This window comes from Heteronotia binoei, chromosome 7 (genome assembly GCF_032191835.1).
Source record: "Heteronotia binoei isolate CCM8104 ecotype False Entrance Well chromosome 7, APGP_CSIRO_Hbin_v1, whole genome shotgun sequence".
Lineage (NCBI taxonomy): Eukaryota > Metazoa > Chordata > Lepidosauria > Squamata > Gekkonidae > Heteronotia > Heteronotia binoei.
Window position 1 is genome coordinate 39,495,875 of NC_083229.1, and position 18,688 is coordinate 39,514,562.

An 18,688-nucleotide genomic window follows, 5' to 3' on the forward strand; every position below is an offset into this window, starting at 1 on the left:
TCATCATTGGGGCTCCAAGAATGCCAGCAGAAGGTTCCTTGTGCCAGCGGAAAGTGCTACCATTAGAACAACAGGTCTGTGAGATCCAATTTGAGAAGAATAATCCATGGGTTGGATCCAGACTAAACCTTCCAGCAGCAGAATGAACCTTTCCTGCTTCCCTCCTTCCAATTCAGTTTATCCATCTCCATGAAATGCTGCTCCTGGGGCTTAAGGGCCTGACGTATGACTGTAGCAGGAAAGGATAATTGATAGAAACTGCCAATTCCGTTTGGATGCAACCAAGTGTATATTATAATAGTGGAATGTAAACTGTGTAAATAGTTTGAAGTACATAAAACCTTGGAGAAGATAACCAAAGTGAAGAAAATAAATTATTATAATTCTAATTATTCAAAAGGCAATTCATAAGTAGAAGGGGAACAACTGTAATTTGAAGAAAGGATAAAAGGCAATGAATTTAGAAGCTGTAGGTTGCAGTGCTGGCCCACTGTTAAAAGATTAAACACAATAGCAAGTTTATATTTATTAGTATCAGCCAAAATGTCACAAAGTAGTTTAGCAAGATCTCAGGGTCCTTCATAAAGGACAAAAGTGTGTGTTTGTATACACACATTGTGAGAAATGAAAAGTCTCTCACACACTGTCTTCACTTTTTGCAGTAGTTTCCTAGATTCAGAGAGAGGTTACAGAGAGGCTAAAGACTATGAGAAAGGATTCAAAACTGCTGGGAAAGCTACTCAGAACTACATCCCATGTTATTCAATGAGGAGTACTTCTAGGTAAGTGTCCTTGGGATTGCTGTCTTAATTGACATAATGGGAGATTCCTAATTTACACCTGGGTGCAAATCATTTCTTACAACTTGAACAATACTCCCTAATATGAGGTAGATAAATGTGTGTAGTTACTGTGCAGTGAGGGAAAAGCATTCTGCACATGTGCAGAGTGTTCACAGTCTCAGCATTCAGAGAACAGATCATTCCTGGCAGATTCACTTAGACCCCAAACACCTACTTTTTTCTGTAGAGGGAACTGATGTGGCTTAAGACTGCTGGGATATTATGTCCACATAATTGGCCTTTTTCTGCTGTGAATAGTTCTGGAGTTTAAACCTGCCTAAGTAGGTTTCCATCCTTTAGCCCTACTTCCGAATTTTTGTGTGTGTGACCGGCGGGGGGGGGGAGGGGAGGAGATTGTCTATGGTTCTTCACTGATGAGTAAAAGGCACATACTCAGAGATGTGCATTCCTTCACATAGGCAAGTTGCAATTAAGGTGGCTTGCAGCAAATAACTAAAATCAGATACCAGAGTGAAATTGAGTGTTCAGTTTTCTGCCCCCACATGACCCCTCCTATTCCTCAAGCAAATTCCCCACTGTAAATAGAGGATCTGACCCATAAATAGTATAGATCTTCCTCCAGTTTTTTGCCCAGCAGTCTCAATTGTCACTGTGGACATTAAAAAGAAAAGAAATAAGCAAGGGGGGGGGGGGAAAGCAAAAGGTCCAGTGAGTATTCAGTGGACTGAGGAGATGAGGATCAGTAAGAGATAAATGACTCAGCTCCAGCCACCTTTCTTCCCAGGCAACACAGAAAAAAGCGTGCATATTTTCCCTTTTATCTCTGCAAGAAAAAGGGCTAGAAAAGTACTCATTTTTTAAAAAATGAAACTGGCCATTCAGAGGTTGGGCATGACATATTTCAGGCATTGAAATTCAGACATTGTCTCCCAATATCCACCCTGTAGCTATAGACCTGATTACTACTGCACACACAGGTGATGGATGAAAGCATTCTAGCACCATTCTGAATTTATAATGGTAAATTTTGAATGGGTGTACACTTACCTTGAAAGCTAAAATGATACTTATAAAAAGAAGAATAATCACAACTAGGCAGGTAGAATTTACTGACATAATCTCCTCTTTGTAGGGAAAGTTGGCAGGCTGCAGAAAGACAAAAGAAATATTACAAATAAGCCTCAACAAAGAGCAGGGATTTTCTTTTCTTACTACTGAATAATTTACATAAGAAAGGCAGTGGCAAGCAGAGGGATTCATGGCACAAAACCAGCTTAACCAGCATGCATGCAAGACAGGTCAGACCTAAGGTAGCAACTTGCCCAATGTCACCCAGCAAGCTCCATACCTGAACTGAGATGTGAAATTGTGTTCCCAGTACTCAAGCTCAACCCTGCACCACACTGGCTTTTCACAACACACAGTATTCCTCATTAGGGAACCCCAGCTCCAGTTTCCTTCATGAAAAGCAGTCAGGGTAAGCAAGACCAAAGTTTTTGATCAGACCCAGAATCTGCATTTCATCAGGGTTCAATATGCAATCTAATTTAAAAAAATAAATAAAAATAACCATAAACAGTCATTTTCCTTCTCCTGACTGCAAGGTTATTAGATGCAAAAGACAGTGAGCTCCTTTCTACTGAATAGAAGGATTTGGAGGAGGGACTATTCATTACTACCATTGGTGCTGCTTACTACTACTATTGCCACTGCACAACTATTCAAGATGCAAGGAAACCTGCATTAAATCATATATTTGTGTCTCCATTCTTTTCTCTTTAAAAAGAAACCTCAACAAATAAGAGAAAACAGTAGCAGGACCATGACTTTAGGCTAAGGTATGACCCCACTTCTAAACCACAACCCACCCACTAGCTGAAGACCAGTAGATTAGAAAATCAGAAATTCAGGTTGCTGTTTTAGTGAAAAATAGAGGCTTCTAGAAGCATTAGACCATTGATCCCCAGCATGCTGCCTGGGGGAAGCCACATGCTCATTGATATGTCAGCCTGTTTAGTGTAGTGTTTAAGTGTGCAGACTTTTATCTGGGAGAACCGGTTTGATTCCCCATGCCCCCACTTGCAGCTGCTGGAATGGCCTTGGGTCAGCCATAGCTCTCGCAGGAGCTGTCCTTGAAAGGGCAGCTTCTGTGAGAGTTCTATACCTCACAGAGTGTCTGTTGCAAGGGAGTAAGTTAAAGGAGATTGTAAGTTGCTCTAGACTCTGATTCAGAGAGAAGGGTGGGGTATAAATCTATGGTCTTCTTCTTTGCAAGCTATACGGAACACATATACAACCTATGTACATTGTACACTTGATTTTTCTTTATACATGAGCTGAGTAATTCTCATGTTAAGTATGTACAGCTGAATGTGTAATTGAAGCCCCACATTTATCCATATACTTCCAGCAAAACAAAGAACTTGCTTGTACATCAACACTGAGATCTAAGCTTTCTTGGTTATGCCACAAAGCATATGCACAATTGTGATTGTATATTAAATATCATCATTGTTGTTGGATGCTTAATCTTCTGGCATGAAAGACTTTAGAAATCACAAGTGTTCTTCTTTCCAAAGATTCTTAACGTACAATTAATGCTTCGGCATTAGTTGTTTGGGTTTTATTTAGGCATAACAGAGACACATATACTCTGTTGCTGCGTGATTTTCCTATTTGCCAGCAGCTGGCAAAAGATTTTCTTCATCTGGAATCCCACTGAAGTGTTCTGATTGTTTAATCTAATCAGATGGTATGTAACAGACTGGAGATAAGTATTATGTAAGTATGTTTTGTACTTGTTTATATAAAGCCCCCTGTATTATTATGCTGAATTTCAGGACTGGTTTTGATAACTGTTTGTTTTACTGCAAATGCATGTCTGCTTCAGCAGAACAGCAGTTATCCCTCTGTGTTCACAAAGTACTGAAATAGAATTATGTCTGTGCTTTCTCCATCCTTCATCCCCCGCAACTGTAAGCTAATAAACTTTGATTACTAACACAATGAATGCAATTACCTTGGGACAGGTTGTATTAAGGATACGCCAGTCTGAAATTCAAACTAAAGATTAATTCCACCAATCAAACGTAGCAAGTTGTATGGCATATGCCACCCACGTATGCTTGGTTGTACTGTTTAGCTTGCATATGAAAAAGTCAAGGTTCTGCACCTCCAAAAACGGATCCATTCACATTTACAAGTTCAATTATAACATATTTTAGAAGGGAGGTGGGTGGGTTGGTCTCAGCCATTTTGCAGGAGAATTTTGGGTACAATGAGCCTACTATTTACTATTTATTTAATTATTATTTACAGCATTGTGAAGGAAGTCCTAACAAGTATGTTCTTGGGAGTTATTCCTGCAGCAATGATTAAATATATTTTTTAAAAATATCTTTGAGCAACAAGAGTTAAAATCTGGAATCCTTTTGTGATTCTCACTTTAAATGATTGCCACTTTCCAAGATAACAGCTATACCATCACATATTTCTCACTATTCAGACATATAATGCAAATGTTTTTGCAAGTAACATGACCCAAAGGTGTTCTATACTTTGCAAAACATCCCAGTCTAAACAATCACTCTTCCATCAGCAGACAGGAAATAGGGCTGTATATTCCATTATATAAAATATCATTAGTTTACCTTACAAACTGGGGTCCCCCATCATCATAGAGTGGGAAGAGAAACAAGTTTGAAATTTATTCCGCACCCCATACACAAAGACTCCTCCCTCTAGGAGTTTATAAATTCTCATGAGACTTTGTAGGCAAATTTCCTTGTCTTTCTCTATCGTCCTCGCCCCACGCTTAATTAACCTTCAACTTTCCATGCCTCTTAAAGTAAGGCTAGCTGTTATCAGGCTGTTTTTTAGGGTAGTTCCTCCCCTATTTGGGTTAATCTATGGGATGTGAATGAATTTTAAAAATTGTTTTCTTTGCTTTTAATACCCCCACACCTTTGATTCCATCCTTGCCTTGTGAAAAACAAATGTATTCACCTTTATTTTCACATTAATTACTTGTTCACACTGAATTTTTCCTCCCTGGTAAAATGAATACATTTTCTCAAGTGATGTTTTTGTGTTAATTGCATATAATGCGTAAGTGGGGCAAGTGATTTGTACAAGCAAATGAAATGAAGACCCACCTGCAACAGGAACAAACGTAATGTGAACTAAAACTGATGACAATTTTCTGCTTAAGGCAATAGTCGTATAAGCAGTGATAGATAGATGATTAGAGACAGACAGATCTGATGATTCCAGCATACAACATTTCAAAATTATGAAAATTATAATCTTGGTTAAACCCTGGTCAGTTAACAAAGCCATATCTTTTGACATACCTGGGGAGTCCTTTAAGTATGTAGAAATCCCTATCTTGTCTGTGGGTGGCCTGGCTTTTCTGATTTCATGATTATGCCACTGCATATTTTTGCAAAGCATTCATAGCAGGGGGAGACAAGTCTGGAAAACACCCCTCTGTTCCCTCATACAGGTATTTAAGTCTAGGAAGGTCCACTCAGGCTCATGCAGGTCCACAGGTTGCTAGCCCTTTGGCTCACAACTTTGGCCACACTAGGATTAAACACCTGTAATAAGAAGGAAAACAGAAGCTCAATCAGCTTTCAGATATATTCAGGAGGGAAGCCATGTTGGTTTGAAGCATCCTGTTAAGGACTGGAGGTCCCTTCCAACTCTACGATTCTATAATGTTTGAGTCCAGTGGCACTTTTAAGACCAACAGAATTTAATTCTGGGTATAAGCTCTTGTGTGCATGCACATAGTGCTTATTCCCAGAATTAAACTTTGATGTTCTTAAAAGTGCCACTGGACTCAAACTGTGATTATAAGATTTTTACCACCGTGTTAGCTAAAAGATTGATTCAGCGAGACCAGACTGGTTTTATCCCCAGGAGGGATATTTCAGAAAATATTAGAACAACTTTGGACATATTGAATTACTGTATGGTAAGCTGAATGAGATCTGAGCTGAGCTTCTGTTTTCCTTCTTGTTACAGGTGTTTATGCCTAGATGTGGCCAAAATTGTGAGTCAAAGAGCCAGAGTCAAAGAGGTCCTGGCCCCATAGCTGGCAACCTGTGGGCCTGAGTGAGCCTCAGTGGATCTAGGACCCTTCTAGTTGGAGTCAATATCTCTTTGCTGAAATTATACTCAGGTTCTTTACCTGTATCACTACTGTGACAAAGTTTCAAATCAAATAGACTAATGAGTAATTCACATGAACTCTTTACATAGCAGCAAAGCACTAGTAGGTAGAAGAGTCACATTTTGGTTAAATTAGACACTTGGAAATTATAGAACTCCAATTCACTGATCCAAATCTGGAAGCATGCCAGATGAGGATTTTATTTTCACTTTACTGACATATTCCTAGATACTGAAGCATCTTCATATTAACTTCTTCTCCTGAATGGGGATGGAGAGGTGGGAGAAGAAAGTCAAATGGCTAAGGTAGTTCTTACACTGCTTTAAAGAACAGGAACATCTGTTGTAGTCACAGACAGCTACCAAGCACTATCCAACAGAAACAGGTGCTGAAGATTAAAACATGACTCCTTTCTTGATCTCACAACTCCTAGGCACGTGGACATCATTTAGCAAGTTTGTTTTAAATGCCTTATAAAAGCTGGTAATTTTAAAAACCTTAATGGCAACTCCATGCCAGTTTGGAAGAAAGGGCAGGAAACAGCAGGGAATGTGACTGAAAATTTGTTTAAATGTTATGGAGAAGCCAAAAAGACATGTAAATCACAGGCCCTATTAATGTAGGTTTGGATCCTATGGAATTGCAAGCCAAGTGTTTTTTAATACCAGCTCTTTAACTTGCCTTGCTTCTGAAGTCAAACAGATCCTTTTAAAGGTTTCATACACCTTAACAGTAAATCATCGCCCTCCTCAAAATAATGAATTCTTAACCCATTTTTTTTCAAAACCAGGTTTTTTTTATCGGTTTTTGTTGTGCTGTTGACTTGTGGCAGACTGTCAACTCAAAGATCTACAGTGTGGAGTTGTCTCCCTTTCTCTTGCCATTTTGTTCTCTTCAGCCATATCTACATAATGACAAATGGCCTAATCAACAACTAATCTTCCAGTCACAGCAGATGTTGGATGTTTTAACACAGAAGTATTAAAATTTGAATTACAGCATATCTCCTGAGAAGCAAATGAACATGTCTTCAAATGACTTACTGAATGGGGTGAGACAGATATGATGGTGGGAAAGAGAAACACAGACTTTTTAGCATGAGGGGGGAAAGAAACAGTATAGGAAACTGTGTCATGGTCTGAGAAGGAAATAGCAATAAGCAGCCACTTACAAAATGGATTTAAATGCTGTCTGAAATCATCATTCTGACTTCACATCAGACAAAAATGAGGCAACAATTGATAAAACTGGGATAAAAGTTGTGGTGAGACAGGGACCTAAGTAAATTTGAAGGATGGAGCTGTTGCCACTGCAACACCCTGGGTCCCCCAAAAAGCCATTCCAGAAGGTTCAGAGAACTCATGGCAATGGTATGGAAGCTGGGAGGGAGAAACTGCAGGCAGAAGAGTGACTTGGCAGAAACTTCTCCCTCCATTCCTTGTGGAAGGTTCTTCTGAGACTTGTGAAAAAAGTGACTTGTATCAACTTCCTCTTCTGAAAATAGCTGCTGCATTGCATCCCGTACTGTAAGAGCAGTCATGCTGAATCAATCCAATAGCCTGTAGGGGAGGAGCTGTGGCTCGGTGGAAGAGCCTCTGCTTTGCATGCCGAAGGACCCAGGTTCAATCTCCACCATCAGTTAAAAGTATCAGATAGTAGGTGAAAGACCTCAACATGAGACCCTGGAGAGCTGCTGCTGGTCTGAGTAGCCAATATTGACTTTGATGGACCAATAGTATGATTCTGTTTACAGCAGTTTCACGTGCAATTTCCATTTAGTCCAGCCTCCTGATTCACACAGTGGCCTCCCAGAAGTCCTACAAGCAAGACATGGAAGCCAAGGCACACCATTCCTCAGAAGTTCTCTGATAATCAGGCTTTTTAAGGGAAGCTGCGATGGGAGTGAAAAGTAGAATCTGAAAACCCATTCCATATATTTGCTCTGTTTGTGATTTAGTTATTTCAGTTTAGAAAACTTTAGTATTATTTTCAGTGCAGGTGGATATTCGCCACACAGTGCCTACCTAATAGATCTAAGCAATACTGATACTTTGAGCTGCCAGAGCTGAAAATAAACTCTTTCTAAGCAAATATCCTTTTCATTTGTTTGTTTGTAAAGGGCAATAATCACACAATTATTCCATGGCTGTCAATATTTTCTTTTACCAGTCTCTGCTTCTGGGTCATTAAAAGCAGTCTGAATAATAGAGATTAGGATGCCAAGACAAACATACCTCTTTGAGCTCTCCTGATCAATCACCAGACTACAGCTGTAGCAGCTGCCAAAAACCTGCCTCAGGGCTCAGCAAGTACTGAGCTAGGCAGAAGGAGAATGCCTGCTCAAGGAGATGAGGTATATGGTAGGAAGTAGGTGGTAACACACAGGGAATAAGATGGCATTTCATGCACATTAGGACTATCCTGAGGATCCCCTTCATGGTCTTCTGAGAACCCAAGTTAAGGGGAGAAGGAAAAATATAGGGGAGGATATTTGCTTTCTAGTCTGAGGCCAGAGGCGTCACTAGGGCAGGGCCAAGGGGGCCATTGGCCCCCCCCCTAGAGCATTCTCATTGGCCCCCTAGGGCTCTTTGAAGGCAGCAGGCGGCAAGCAATCACAGTCTTTATTGGCGGGAGACGCGGGGAGGCTCTTTCAAGGCAGTGGCGAAGCGAGAGAAGGCCGGGAGGGAAGAGGAAAGCGCAGCTCTCCGCAGGCAGGCATCAGAGGGCGAGCAGGCAAACCAGGGAAGGGAGGACGTTGCGAGCCAACCAGCGAGGGAAAGGAGGCTTTAGACGCGCGGGGCGCAGGAGGGAAGGGAAGGGGGCAGGCAGGCAGAGAGCGAGGGAGTCCCTCACGCAGGAGGAAAACAGGCGGCATCGGCCGCGCTCGCAGCAGCAAGAGGAGGAGCGGGTGAGGGGTAGCGCAGGAGCATTGCCGGCAGTGCGCATGAGCGCCAGTGCTGAAGACTCCGCACCGCAGGCACTGCTGCTGGCGGCGGGGGAGGAGGGGGCAGGCGACGAGGACCCGAAGCGGGCTTCTTTCTCGCTGGTTCTCGCCAGGTGCGCTGAGCTCCCCCAGCCGCCGCTCTCGGCTAGCAACTGGTCTTGCACAAGCCCGCGCCGCCGCCAGCGCCTTGGGAGGGACGGACTGATGGAAGAAGTAGTTTGCAGGACGAGCAGCGCCTCTCCTCAAGTTTCGGGACGGTTACCGTCCCCAAATCTTTCGGCTTCTCCAGGCGGAGGCTTCCTTTGTTCGAACGCGAGGGATTTAGCACCTCTGGGCAGCGCACGAGGACTGCTGCTCTTCCCTCCGAGTCCGGCACACTTGGCCCCAGGGTGCAACCGACTTGGCCCCAGGGTGCAACCCACGCACTTGGCCCCAGGGTGCAACCCACCCCAGTGACGCCACTGTCTGAGGCCAATCCCAAAGTTGGTGGGAGAACCCAAGCAGGGGTCAGCAGAAAGCATCAAGAGGGGGCAGTGTGAGAAGTATCATGTATTTGCATATCTCAACACCCCTGCCTCAGTGAAGTCATGTTATCTCAATGGGATTTAGTTTTCAGAGAGTTGTGAATTAATCCTTAGCAGCAGCTGGGGAGACCCAGGTTTCTTCCTGCAGTGAGATATATAGAATGCCTGGCATTTGTTCACCTCTAGAGATGCTTAATTTTTTACGCAGTGCTTATGTTAATTCCTCAGGCATCTTCAGACATGGGCATGACTCACTGATGTGCTTTCAGAGGGCAACCCCCCTCCCCTAGCCCTCAGGATCATTTCGTCTCAGATGACATGTTCTGAGATCTCAGAACAGACTCCCCAAAAGTTAACCATTTATATATTCTTAGGCTTCAATCTGAACTTCCCAGCACCTGTCAAATCCTGTTTTCTCAGACTTTGCAATTAAGCATGGCATAAACCTTGCTGCTGTGTAAGGAAAAGCCATTGAGGAAGAAGGTTGGATTCATAACTCACTGTGTCACTAGAGGCACAGGGGAAAGAAAAACAAGTTGTTAAACTGCTCCTGTACAATTGGCACCAGCCATTTAGTTGGCTTGGAAGAATGAGGGGGAGGGGGGAAGATTCCCTCTCTCTTTTGTCACATACACACACACACTGAAAGGTGTTTTTCTAATCACCACTAGTGAAGCATACTGCTAAGAAGTAGATTAACCTTTGACAGCACACTCAAGTGATAGAATGAAGAAAATCCGCAATTGCTAAAAAATCAAGTGGGGTTATTGGCCAGTCTCCACTGTACAACTCTAAAAGTCCAGTTGTGTTTTTATCAAAAATTTACCAAGGACCTCCTTGCCAAAACCACACAATTCTGATGCAGGCATTTTTATGCTGCCCCTTTATCTGTATACAGAGCAGGAATCGCACCAAGATCCAGAATCTAAACTCTTACATGATTGCCATATCTCACCTTTTTGTGATAAATATCTGGCTCTGATTAGAAAGAACAGCAAGTCCTTAATCTATACTCCAGGTGAACCCATGAATGATTTGCAGCTGGATGTTTGGGGAGTCCAGATGTGCAGCTGGCCCACATGTTCAACACATGAAAAAATTATTTATTGACGCAATTGTTACTGGCAGCACTATACAGCTAAATGTGGAATTTCTTGAACCAGATTATATAAAAACATTAGTTCAGTTGGAAACAAACAAAAATCCAAACAACTGAACCATGAGTATAACTCTATATGCTTTAAAGTTATCTTAGTTAGACCACAGTGGGTTCCAGCTCTGCAGGGTCATTGTAGGTCAGGAGAATGATATTTTGGGGGCAAAACGGGAGCATATAAATGCTCCTTCCTATCCCATAACCCCAAAATAGCTAGGAATTCCATAAACAGAACTCTCAACATTTTGTGTGGTTTGGCTCCCAAAAATTACCATACTCATTGTAGTAGGAACTTCTGAAAGCTAGAACCCACATCATTTCAGAACATACCAAGACTGAAAACTGAGTTGCTCACAAGAAAAACCTACAGTGCCACAATTTCCTGAGAGTAAGTCTCACTGAATAGACTTTAGTAGGATTCCTCTACTAGTGCCTATAAAGTCTCAACAGCTACAGAGGTGATTTTCAGGCATGAGACAATGTTTTTTATTTGGACACTGAAAGCATTCACTGATTGAAGCAAGACAAACTCAAGAGAAAAGCACCAGTGCTGAAGACAGAGGCAGTCTGGTCCCAGTGGACAGGACTTAATATGATCAGATGTGTATGTGTAGTCAGAAAACAATCCACATTACATTGATGTAGCCGGCACTCAGACATCAAAATATGCTGTGGTTTGTTTAAATCCATGCGATGTACAAACCCTGGTTGGTTTATCAGTTGTGCACAACAAACCACCGCTGGTTTGTTGACCCAAGCTGATCTGCTGCTTCCCTCTGTTCTTCCACCACCAACCAGAATCTCTGGATGCTATCCCAAGCTCCCATGCATTACAAAGTCTCAACAGATATGCAGCCAGTTTGCTGCTGGTCAGCTGCAATAAATGGGAGGGAATTTGGGGGAAAGAAGCCTATCACAAGCCATTCTCTTCCTAATTCATGGCTAAGAATAGTCAGTCTTCTTCCCCTGCTGCTTCATGGAGTTCATGTAATTAGTCTTTTACAGTTCTTCTCCTCTTCTTCTGTTGTTGGTGTCAACACATCTGCCGATGGATGAAATTTCTGCTCAGGAGGGGCTGAAGTCTATGATGACTTACTTGGTAAGTCATTGGGGGCGGCGGGGGGGGGGGCTACAGCAAAGGATAGGAAACAGGAAATGTCCTGAGACAGCGCCACTGATAGCTGAAGAATGCAACTGAAGGTGCAAAGCTTTTAGTTGGTTTCAACTTTCATCTCCATATGCTGGTGGCTTAGAAGAAAAGTGCTACTGAACAAATAGGAATTCCTGTCATGGCAAAATGCAATTAGTGTAGTGCAGTGTTTTTATATTTTTGTTGTATGTTTATGCATTTTTCTTTTTGTGTGTATTTCAAATCTGGGGTTAATTATGTTTTTGGTTGGTTTTAAAGATGTGACTTTATTATGTATGTTTTTAATTTGTCAGGTACCTTGGTTGGCCCTTATAAGGGAAGAAAGGCAGGACATAAATTTTGTAAAATAAATGAATAGTACAAACCATGGTTTAGAATCCCAGTTTAGTACCAAGCAACAAACAACAAACATAATTTGTTGAACAGTTTATCCAAACATCATACTGAACTGGAGTTCAATCAACCTATGGTTTTACAAACTGCAATGTATCATGATGTCAGAATGCAGCCAGTGTTGGTAGGTTCAGGGAAAACCACAGATGCATAGCAATTATATGGAAGCAACAATTAGTAAAGACAACCAGCTCCTAATGATGTTCAGTCATCCAGAACATATCACAAAATGGATGACATAAAATTATGTCTAATCAGGAATATCATAAAGAACTGAGGAATTTGACATGTGTAAAATCTGACACAGGAGTGCAACTTGCCAATGTCACTTTATCATTAGTACAAATGCTCTGAGTAATTCATTTACTGTGCAATCATATGTGGAGTCACTGCACTCTAAGTCCTTTGATTTCAATAGGCCTGAACTGGAGTAACTCCAAACAGATTTACACTGCCCATGCACTGATGGTAGCAAAACAAACATAATTGCTTTTACCAAAAGGAGTATGGCCATGATCTAAGCTCAGCAAAATTCTTTATTCTTCCTGTAAGGTTACTTCCCCCTTTTAAACATGTTTTATTGAAGAAAACTGTTGATATAAAGTGCTTAAAAAAGATCCTTGCATTTGAATGCAACATCACTTCAAACAGGATGATTGATTTGCAGTACTTCCATTTTCCAAAAACACTTGATTAAGCTTTCACTGTCACAATCAAACAACCTCCCCTTCCAAAAATGTGAAATGGATGGAATTTAGAAAGGAGAGAAGAATGTAGGGCTGGGACTGTATCTGTAGGAAGCGGAATGTTAATCTCTGTGACTTTTGTTTTTGGCAAGATATTTCTGCTCTTGTATTATTTTCTAGAGAGTGAACCCTTAAGCCAGCATACTTGCAGTTTTTATTCATGCAAATCCACATATGGTGACCAGGCAGCCAGTTAAGTTTCAGGGCAAAGTTAGAGTTGAAAGGGAGCAGTTGAGTTACCACCACTATGCTCCCCCACCCCTGACTTGTTCTCATAAAATCTATTTTAATACAATGTTATTTGCCTGCCCCCAGCCAACAATGAGATGTGAAATGGAAGCATATAATGTTATGTATTAAATTAAATTAGACATTATATGGCAGAGAAGGAAAGAGACACAAGAACCACTGCCAGCTACAAGTCTCCTGTAATAGGTAGTTCTGTCCTCTGTCTGCTGCCTCCTTCTGTATGTTATGTATTCTCTAATAATCAGCTTTGAAAGTCCTTTGGTCAACTACAACGGTGCAGGGTTGGAAAGATCTGTCCTTGGCCCTACCGCAGCACAGGAGTCCATAACTTTGTGCATCCATCCCAGCTTACATAGGTAAGCAGCCATGAAAGCATCAAGTGAGGATAGGGATTAAAACAAATCTGGCTTTTATCAACATGGAGAAAGAATGAACTCTGGGCACACCCATCTGAGCACTTTGCAACTGGCATGAAGGATTCACACTTCATCAATGCTGGAATAAGCATTTCAAGATGAAAAAATAAACTCACAGGACGGACTTCTCAAAGGGCCAGGGAAGTCCAGGTAAATTGCAATTTTAAGTGGGGGAATCGGGGAAGGAACAGTTCATTCTCCCCCTACCTGCTTCCTTGCCATCTCTTCCCTGCTACCTCTGCCTCCTATATGTCTTTCCTTGCCACGTGCCAGCTCCTGCTTGCTACCCTCCACCTACCTATCTTGGCTTCTTTCCCTCTCCTACTGGGCTCTCTGCCTAGCCCAGTATGGCAAGGAGACAGAGACAGCTGGCAGGAGAGAAGAAAACCACAGTTGCCTTCTTGACTACTGCTACATTTTCTTGTGTCACGTAATGGCATGCTACAGCAACCGTACAGGCTGAACACCAGCACAGGGTTTTTCATCTGTTCTTAGAAATACCCTCTTTTAAAATGGTGTTGATATCTTGACAAAATAATGGGTTGCATTTTCAGTGGTTTTTTTAAACTGTATTTCTATTTGCTCTTATTGTAAATTTCATTAAGTAATTGTTTTAAAATAGTTGGTGGGATACGAGTTCCTTTAACACACACTCACGCATACACTCTTCCAAGGGTAGCCTGAGATTCTGCCACAAAATCCTTGTTAGGGCAGAGAGAAACAAAGTTGCTTTCCCTTGCTTTCTCAGGGACAACAGTGAAAGACAAGTGATTTACCAGTTGTCGCAGGTAATCCTGAATTGTGTTCGGATAAACAAGCACACTGATAGCCACTAAGGTGTTGAGTGCAAAATCAAAGATTTGGTAGCAGAAGAACGGGATGATCCAGGCTGCATGTTGCTGTTTAAAAATAAGAGAGAAGAAATCACTAGTCAACAGTAGCTATAAAATTTGCAATGAATATTTAGCTCTTCTCTATAGCCAAGGATGCAAAAGAAGACAAACATAAGCTGCATTCATAAACAGTGGTTGTTCAAACTGCAGTTTGTGGCCCAAACCCTGGTTAGTTGCCAGATGTGAAACAGATCACAGTAATCCTAATTAGTCTATTGTTTCTCTGCTTTCCCACTTGTGTTGCCTGGCTGCTGGCAAAGTCTCACTGCACACGTAGCCTACTTGTTATTAATGAGCTGCAATAAATAGGAGAGAGGACCAAACCTCCTCCTCTACATTCTGCTAAAGATCATCATTCTCCCTTCCACTCTCCCTTTAGCTACTAAACTGAATTCTTCAAACAAATGCTTTGAAGTAAAATAAGCTGTTTAACAGTCCTGCATCACCACTTTCTCTCTTGCCTATTTGCTGCTTTGCAAGCTGCCCTCTGGGAGAAGCTGAAACTTCTAAAGCTTATCCTTGAGATTTGTGCGTTCAGCTGTTACAGTTAGCACAATCCACAGTTAGCAAGCCAGGTATAAACCATAGGCTTGGATCCACTGTTAATTCCATGAATGGAAGGGATTTCTGCAGTAAGAAATCATATGCAGTTATGAATACCCCCACCTCCCAAAATGCTATTGCTTTCCCTAAACCATGCTATATTTTTCAGTTCTCCACTAATGTGGATTTGCTTTGCCTCAGCTTAGGTTTGTGAAAGAGAACTGCAGAATTAGAAGGGATGAAATGTTTTCCTATGTCTAGAAGTACAGGTATTTAATTATTACTATGGATTGTTACAGTCAGATATTTGACTAATATTTGGGAATTGAAGATGTATCTTCACAGGATTCTTGCTGTTCCAAACAACACTGTCTTCTGGAGCTGCTCAATGCCCAGAATGCCTAGGTGTTTCTTGTGACTTCTAAGCACTGCTCCAAGATCATCATCACTTTGCATTAGCATCATGCTTAGGATGAAGTTTATAGCCAAACAAGTCCATGTGTTCAAAACACTGCACCAGCAATATAATATCATAAGCAGGTACTGAGGCAAACATTTAGAAACAAAAATTACTGTATACTGTGCAGCTTCCATTTTGAGAGGACTGAGTTCTCAGCACAATTAAGTGCATCCTTCAAATAATGTGTCCCTGAAATGTTTCTGAAAACATGGATCTGTGACTCCTAACATGCACTGATTTTAGGAAGAGATTATTGTGGAGTGTGCTCAGTTATCATCTGCAACAACATGTCAGAACATCCAATAAGGAATGACTCAAAAGCCTCTGGCTGAATTCTTCATATATCCCTTCTCTGCTGAAATGTTTAGAATGCCTTTTCTTTAGAATGCCCAAGTCCAGTTGTTTTCATTCCCCACAATGAGGGAATATGGGAGAAATTTCTTTCCCTTGATGGTGGCCACCTGCACTTTTAAAGTTATTTTTTACTGTCAATTTGCAGCTGACTAATGGCAAACCCCAAGGCAAGAGACATTCTGAGGTGGTTTGCCATTGCATTATGACCCTGGATTTCCTTGGTGGTCTCCCATTCAAATACTAACCAGAGCTGGTCCTGCTTAGCTTTTGAGATCTGGTGAGGCTGGGCTAGCCTGGGCTAGCCTGGGCTATCCAGGTCAGGGCACCTGCACTGTTAGGACACTTTAAATGCTACAGTACTCTGTGCATGTGTGTATTCATATGTACACATATTTTTACATGCATGTATGCTCAAATGCATGCATGCATGTGATGATGTATAGACTACTTGCAGCCAGATCAGCAATTCTGAATATGAAACTGAATTTGAAATGAAACTAAATAAAATAAAAATTATTTCCCCCTGCAGAACTCAGCTGAACTATGAAAGCTTTTTATCCAAAGTAAATTATTAAGAAAAAATGTTTTAAATCTCATGTTACCTTGTATGCACCATATGTGGCCATTGCGCAGATGAGAATCATGAGAAGAGAGATTGCAGTGGCAATGCACATATCTGAGAAGGAAACAAGAAAAAAGAAACAGGGTAGGAAGACCTGACTTCTCAGTATTGATCATTTCTTTTTTAACCATATCATTACCATGTCAGTCTTTTTGGAACAGTCTGGAAATGCCAGGGCTGCTATTGACTATGAAGCACAATGTGATGTATACTTCTTGCACTAACACAGAAGAAAATAGATTTTTAATAAGACATGGCAATATCATGAGGAACGGAACCTTCACCTAAAGAAAAAAATCATCTACATCTGTCTGCAAAAATTCATCTGGGAGAAAACAGATGACCTTTTGCCTGATACTGATGGCTTTTTACCTTAAGCCAGCTCCATCAATCTTCGCTGGTTCTCTCAGCTGAGAACAACATCTGTAAATATCTGGTGCATGGGCGACCTCTACTGGATGATGAGACACAAGGGATCATCCAACTTTGCTGAAGTCAAATTATTGCAGGATGCCCAGAAGTCACTGATCTCAGCACTACACTACCGTTCTGGCCTGACTGACATTAACCATGCTGTAATCAGCACTCTTAATAGTACTACTCCCTTCTAAGATGATTCCTTGCACTCCAAACCAGGTAAGGTAGAGAACTAATTCAGCACAAATTATACCTCATAATCACTAAATGTACAACCATTTACTTATGATTGATGTTTCAATCTTAGAGGCTTGTAGCCATATGAATATGTTAATGAATATTGCAGTTCTTGCTTTGTTGTAGTTCTTTATTTTTACATCAATGATTTATGATTTGGTCTGAACACTCAGGATTGTGTAGGCTACATATTAAAAACTTTGAAGCAAAATGTTCTAAATTAACAGAGGGAAAAAAATAAAAGTATGGAACTACAAAATACAGAAAGCAAAAAATGCTGTTTCACCAGCATATACCGATGGGCAACAATCTACAGTCTAACCCGTCAGACTGTAATTATTCACTTATAATTTTTCATTTTCATACTTACTTAGCTGCCCCGAGCCTGCTTCGGCGGGGAGGGCGGGATACAAATAAAAATGATGATGATTACAGAAGAAACTTACTTTTATTTATCCATTAACCATTCCAAGGCATCAACATTCAGAGGATGAAGGAAAGACACAAAAGAATCCGATACATGGAAATCATGAATCACTCAAGGGATATATTATTTATAACTACTCTGATTAATTCAAGAAGAATAGTCTGTATTGAGACTGGCTGAGAAACTCTCACCTTACCACTGTTTAAGAGAATAATTCCAGCTGCAGACAAGGCTACATTTTTTCAGTGTCCAAAGTGGCAAAAGAGAGGATCCCTGTTGCCTCTTTTACAATAGTTTTAGGTCTTGCAAGTTTTTATGTTTCTTGAGAAACTTGCAGAGCTCATTCTGCCCTGAGACAAGAGAAGGGCAAAAGATACAAGTTGCTTCAACAAAATAACCTGACTACTGTATTGCCTTCAACACTTTTAAAACATTTTTTAAAACATCATTTTGTTTACTTCATCTATACCTCACCTTTCCCCCAGCAAGGTGACAAAAAGTGGCTTATATTGTTCTCTTTGTCTCCATTCTGTCCTCACAACAACCCAGCAAGGAAGACTAAGCTGAGTGTGTGACCCACCAAGCTTCCACAGTAGAGGTAGTATTCGAACCTGGTTCTCCCAGATCCTAGTCTGATACTCTAACCACTACACTAAACTGGTTGTCTTTCTCACATATCATGTATCTCCAGCAAAAATATTAATTAAAAATTAATTTAAGTTATAAGTGTCACAACTGTCCATCAATGTTTTTCTCTACCTTCTTCAAAAGAGAATGTTGGCTCTTACACTGGCCATCTTCATCCAAAACAGAAATTTATTTTATTTCTACAATTTGTTGTTTTGGGCCAGAAACAATAATTCTTTTTAAAAATCATATGATAATATGGCAGAGACAACCAGCTGAAACCTGCTTCCTTGGTAGTATTCAGAAACCTGGTTATAGTGGTTTCTGCCATGCCGTGCCATAGCTAGATATATTTGTTCAATGAATTCACTGACCTTTTTTTCAAACAAGAGTGAAAACAAAACCAGCCCTTCTAATATCCCTTTCCTATATGTACTGACTACTTTGGATTGTAAACTTCAGGTCAAGGTTCTGTATGTTTTTCCAAAGTTCTAAAGCACTATTTGCCAAAAGAAACAAAACAAAATACATAAGTAATCAAGAAAGCTGAA

At 41.0% G+C, this 18,688-nt stretch overlaps 1 protein-coding gene across 1 annotated transcript in view; it reads right to left on the reverse strand.

Moving 5' to 3' along the window:
- The window catches only part of LAPTM4B (lysosomal protein transmembrane 4 beta), an 82,719-nt gene that overhangs the window by 16,875 nt on the left and 47,156 nt on the right, over positions 1–18,688 (reverse strand). Inside the window, exons 3-5 of the mRNA XM_060243459.1 lie at positions 16,410–16,483; positions 14,334–14,456; positions 1,851–1,949 (exon numbers count right to left, since the gene is read on the reverse strand). Of these exons, the coding sequence (XP_060099442.1) occupies positions 1,851–1,949; positions 14,334–14,456; positions 16,410–16,483 (296 nt within the window). The remainder of the gene's footprint in view (positions 1–1,850; positions 1,950–14,333; positions 14,457–16,409; positions 16,484–18,688) is intronic.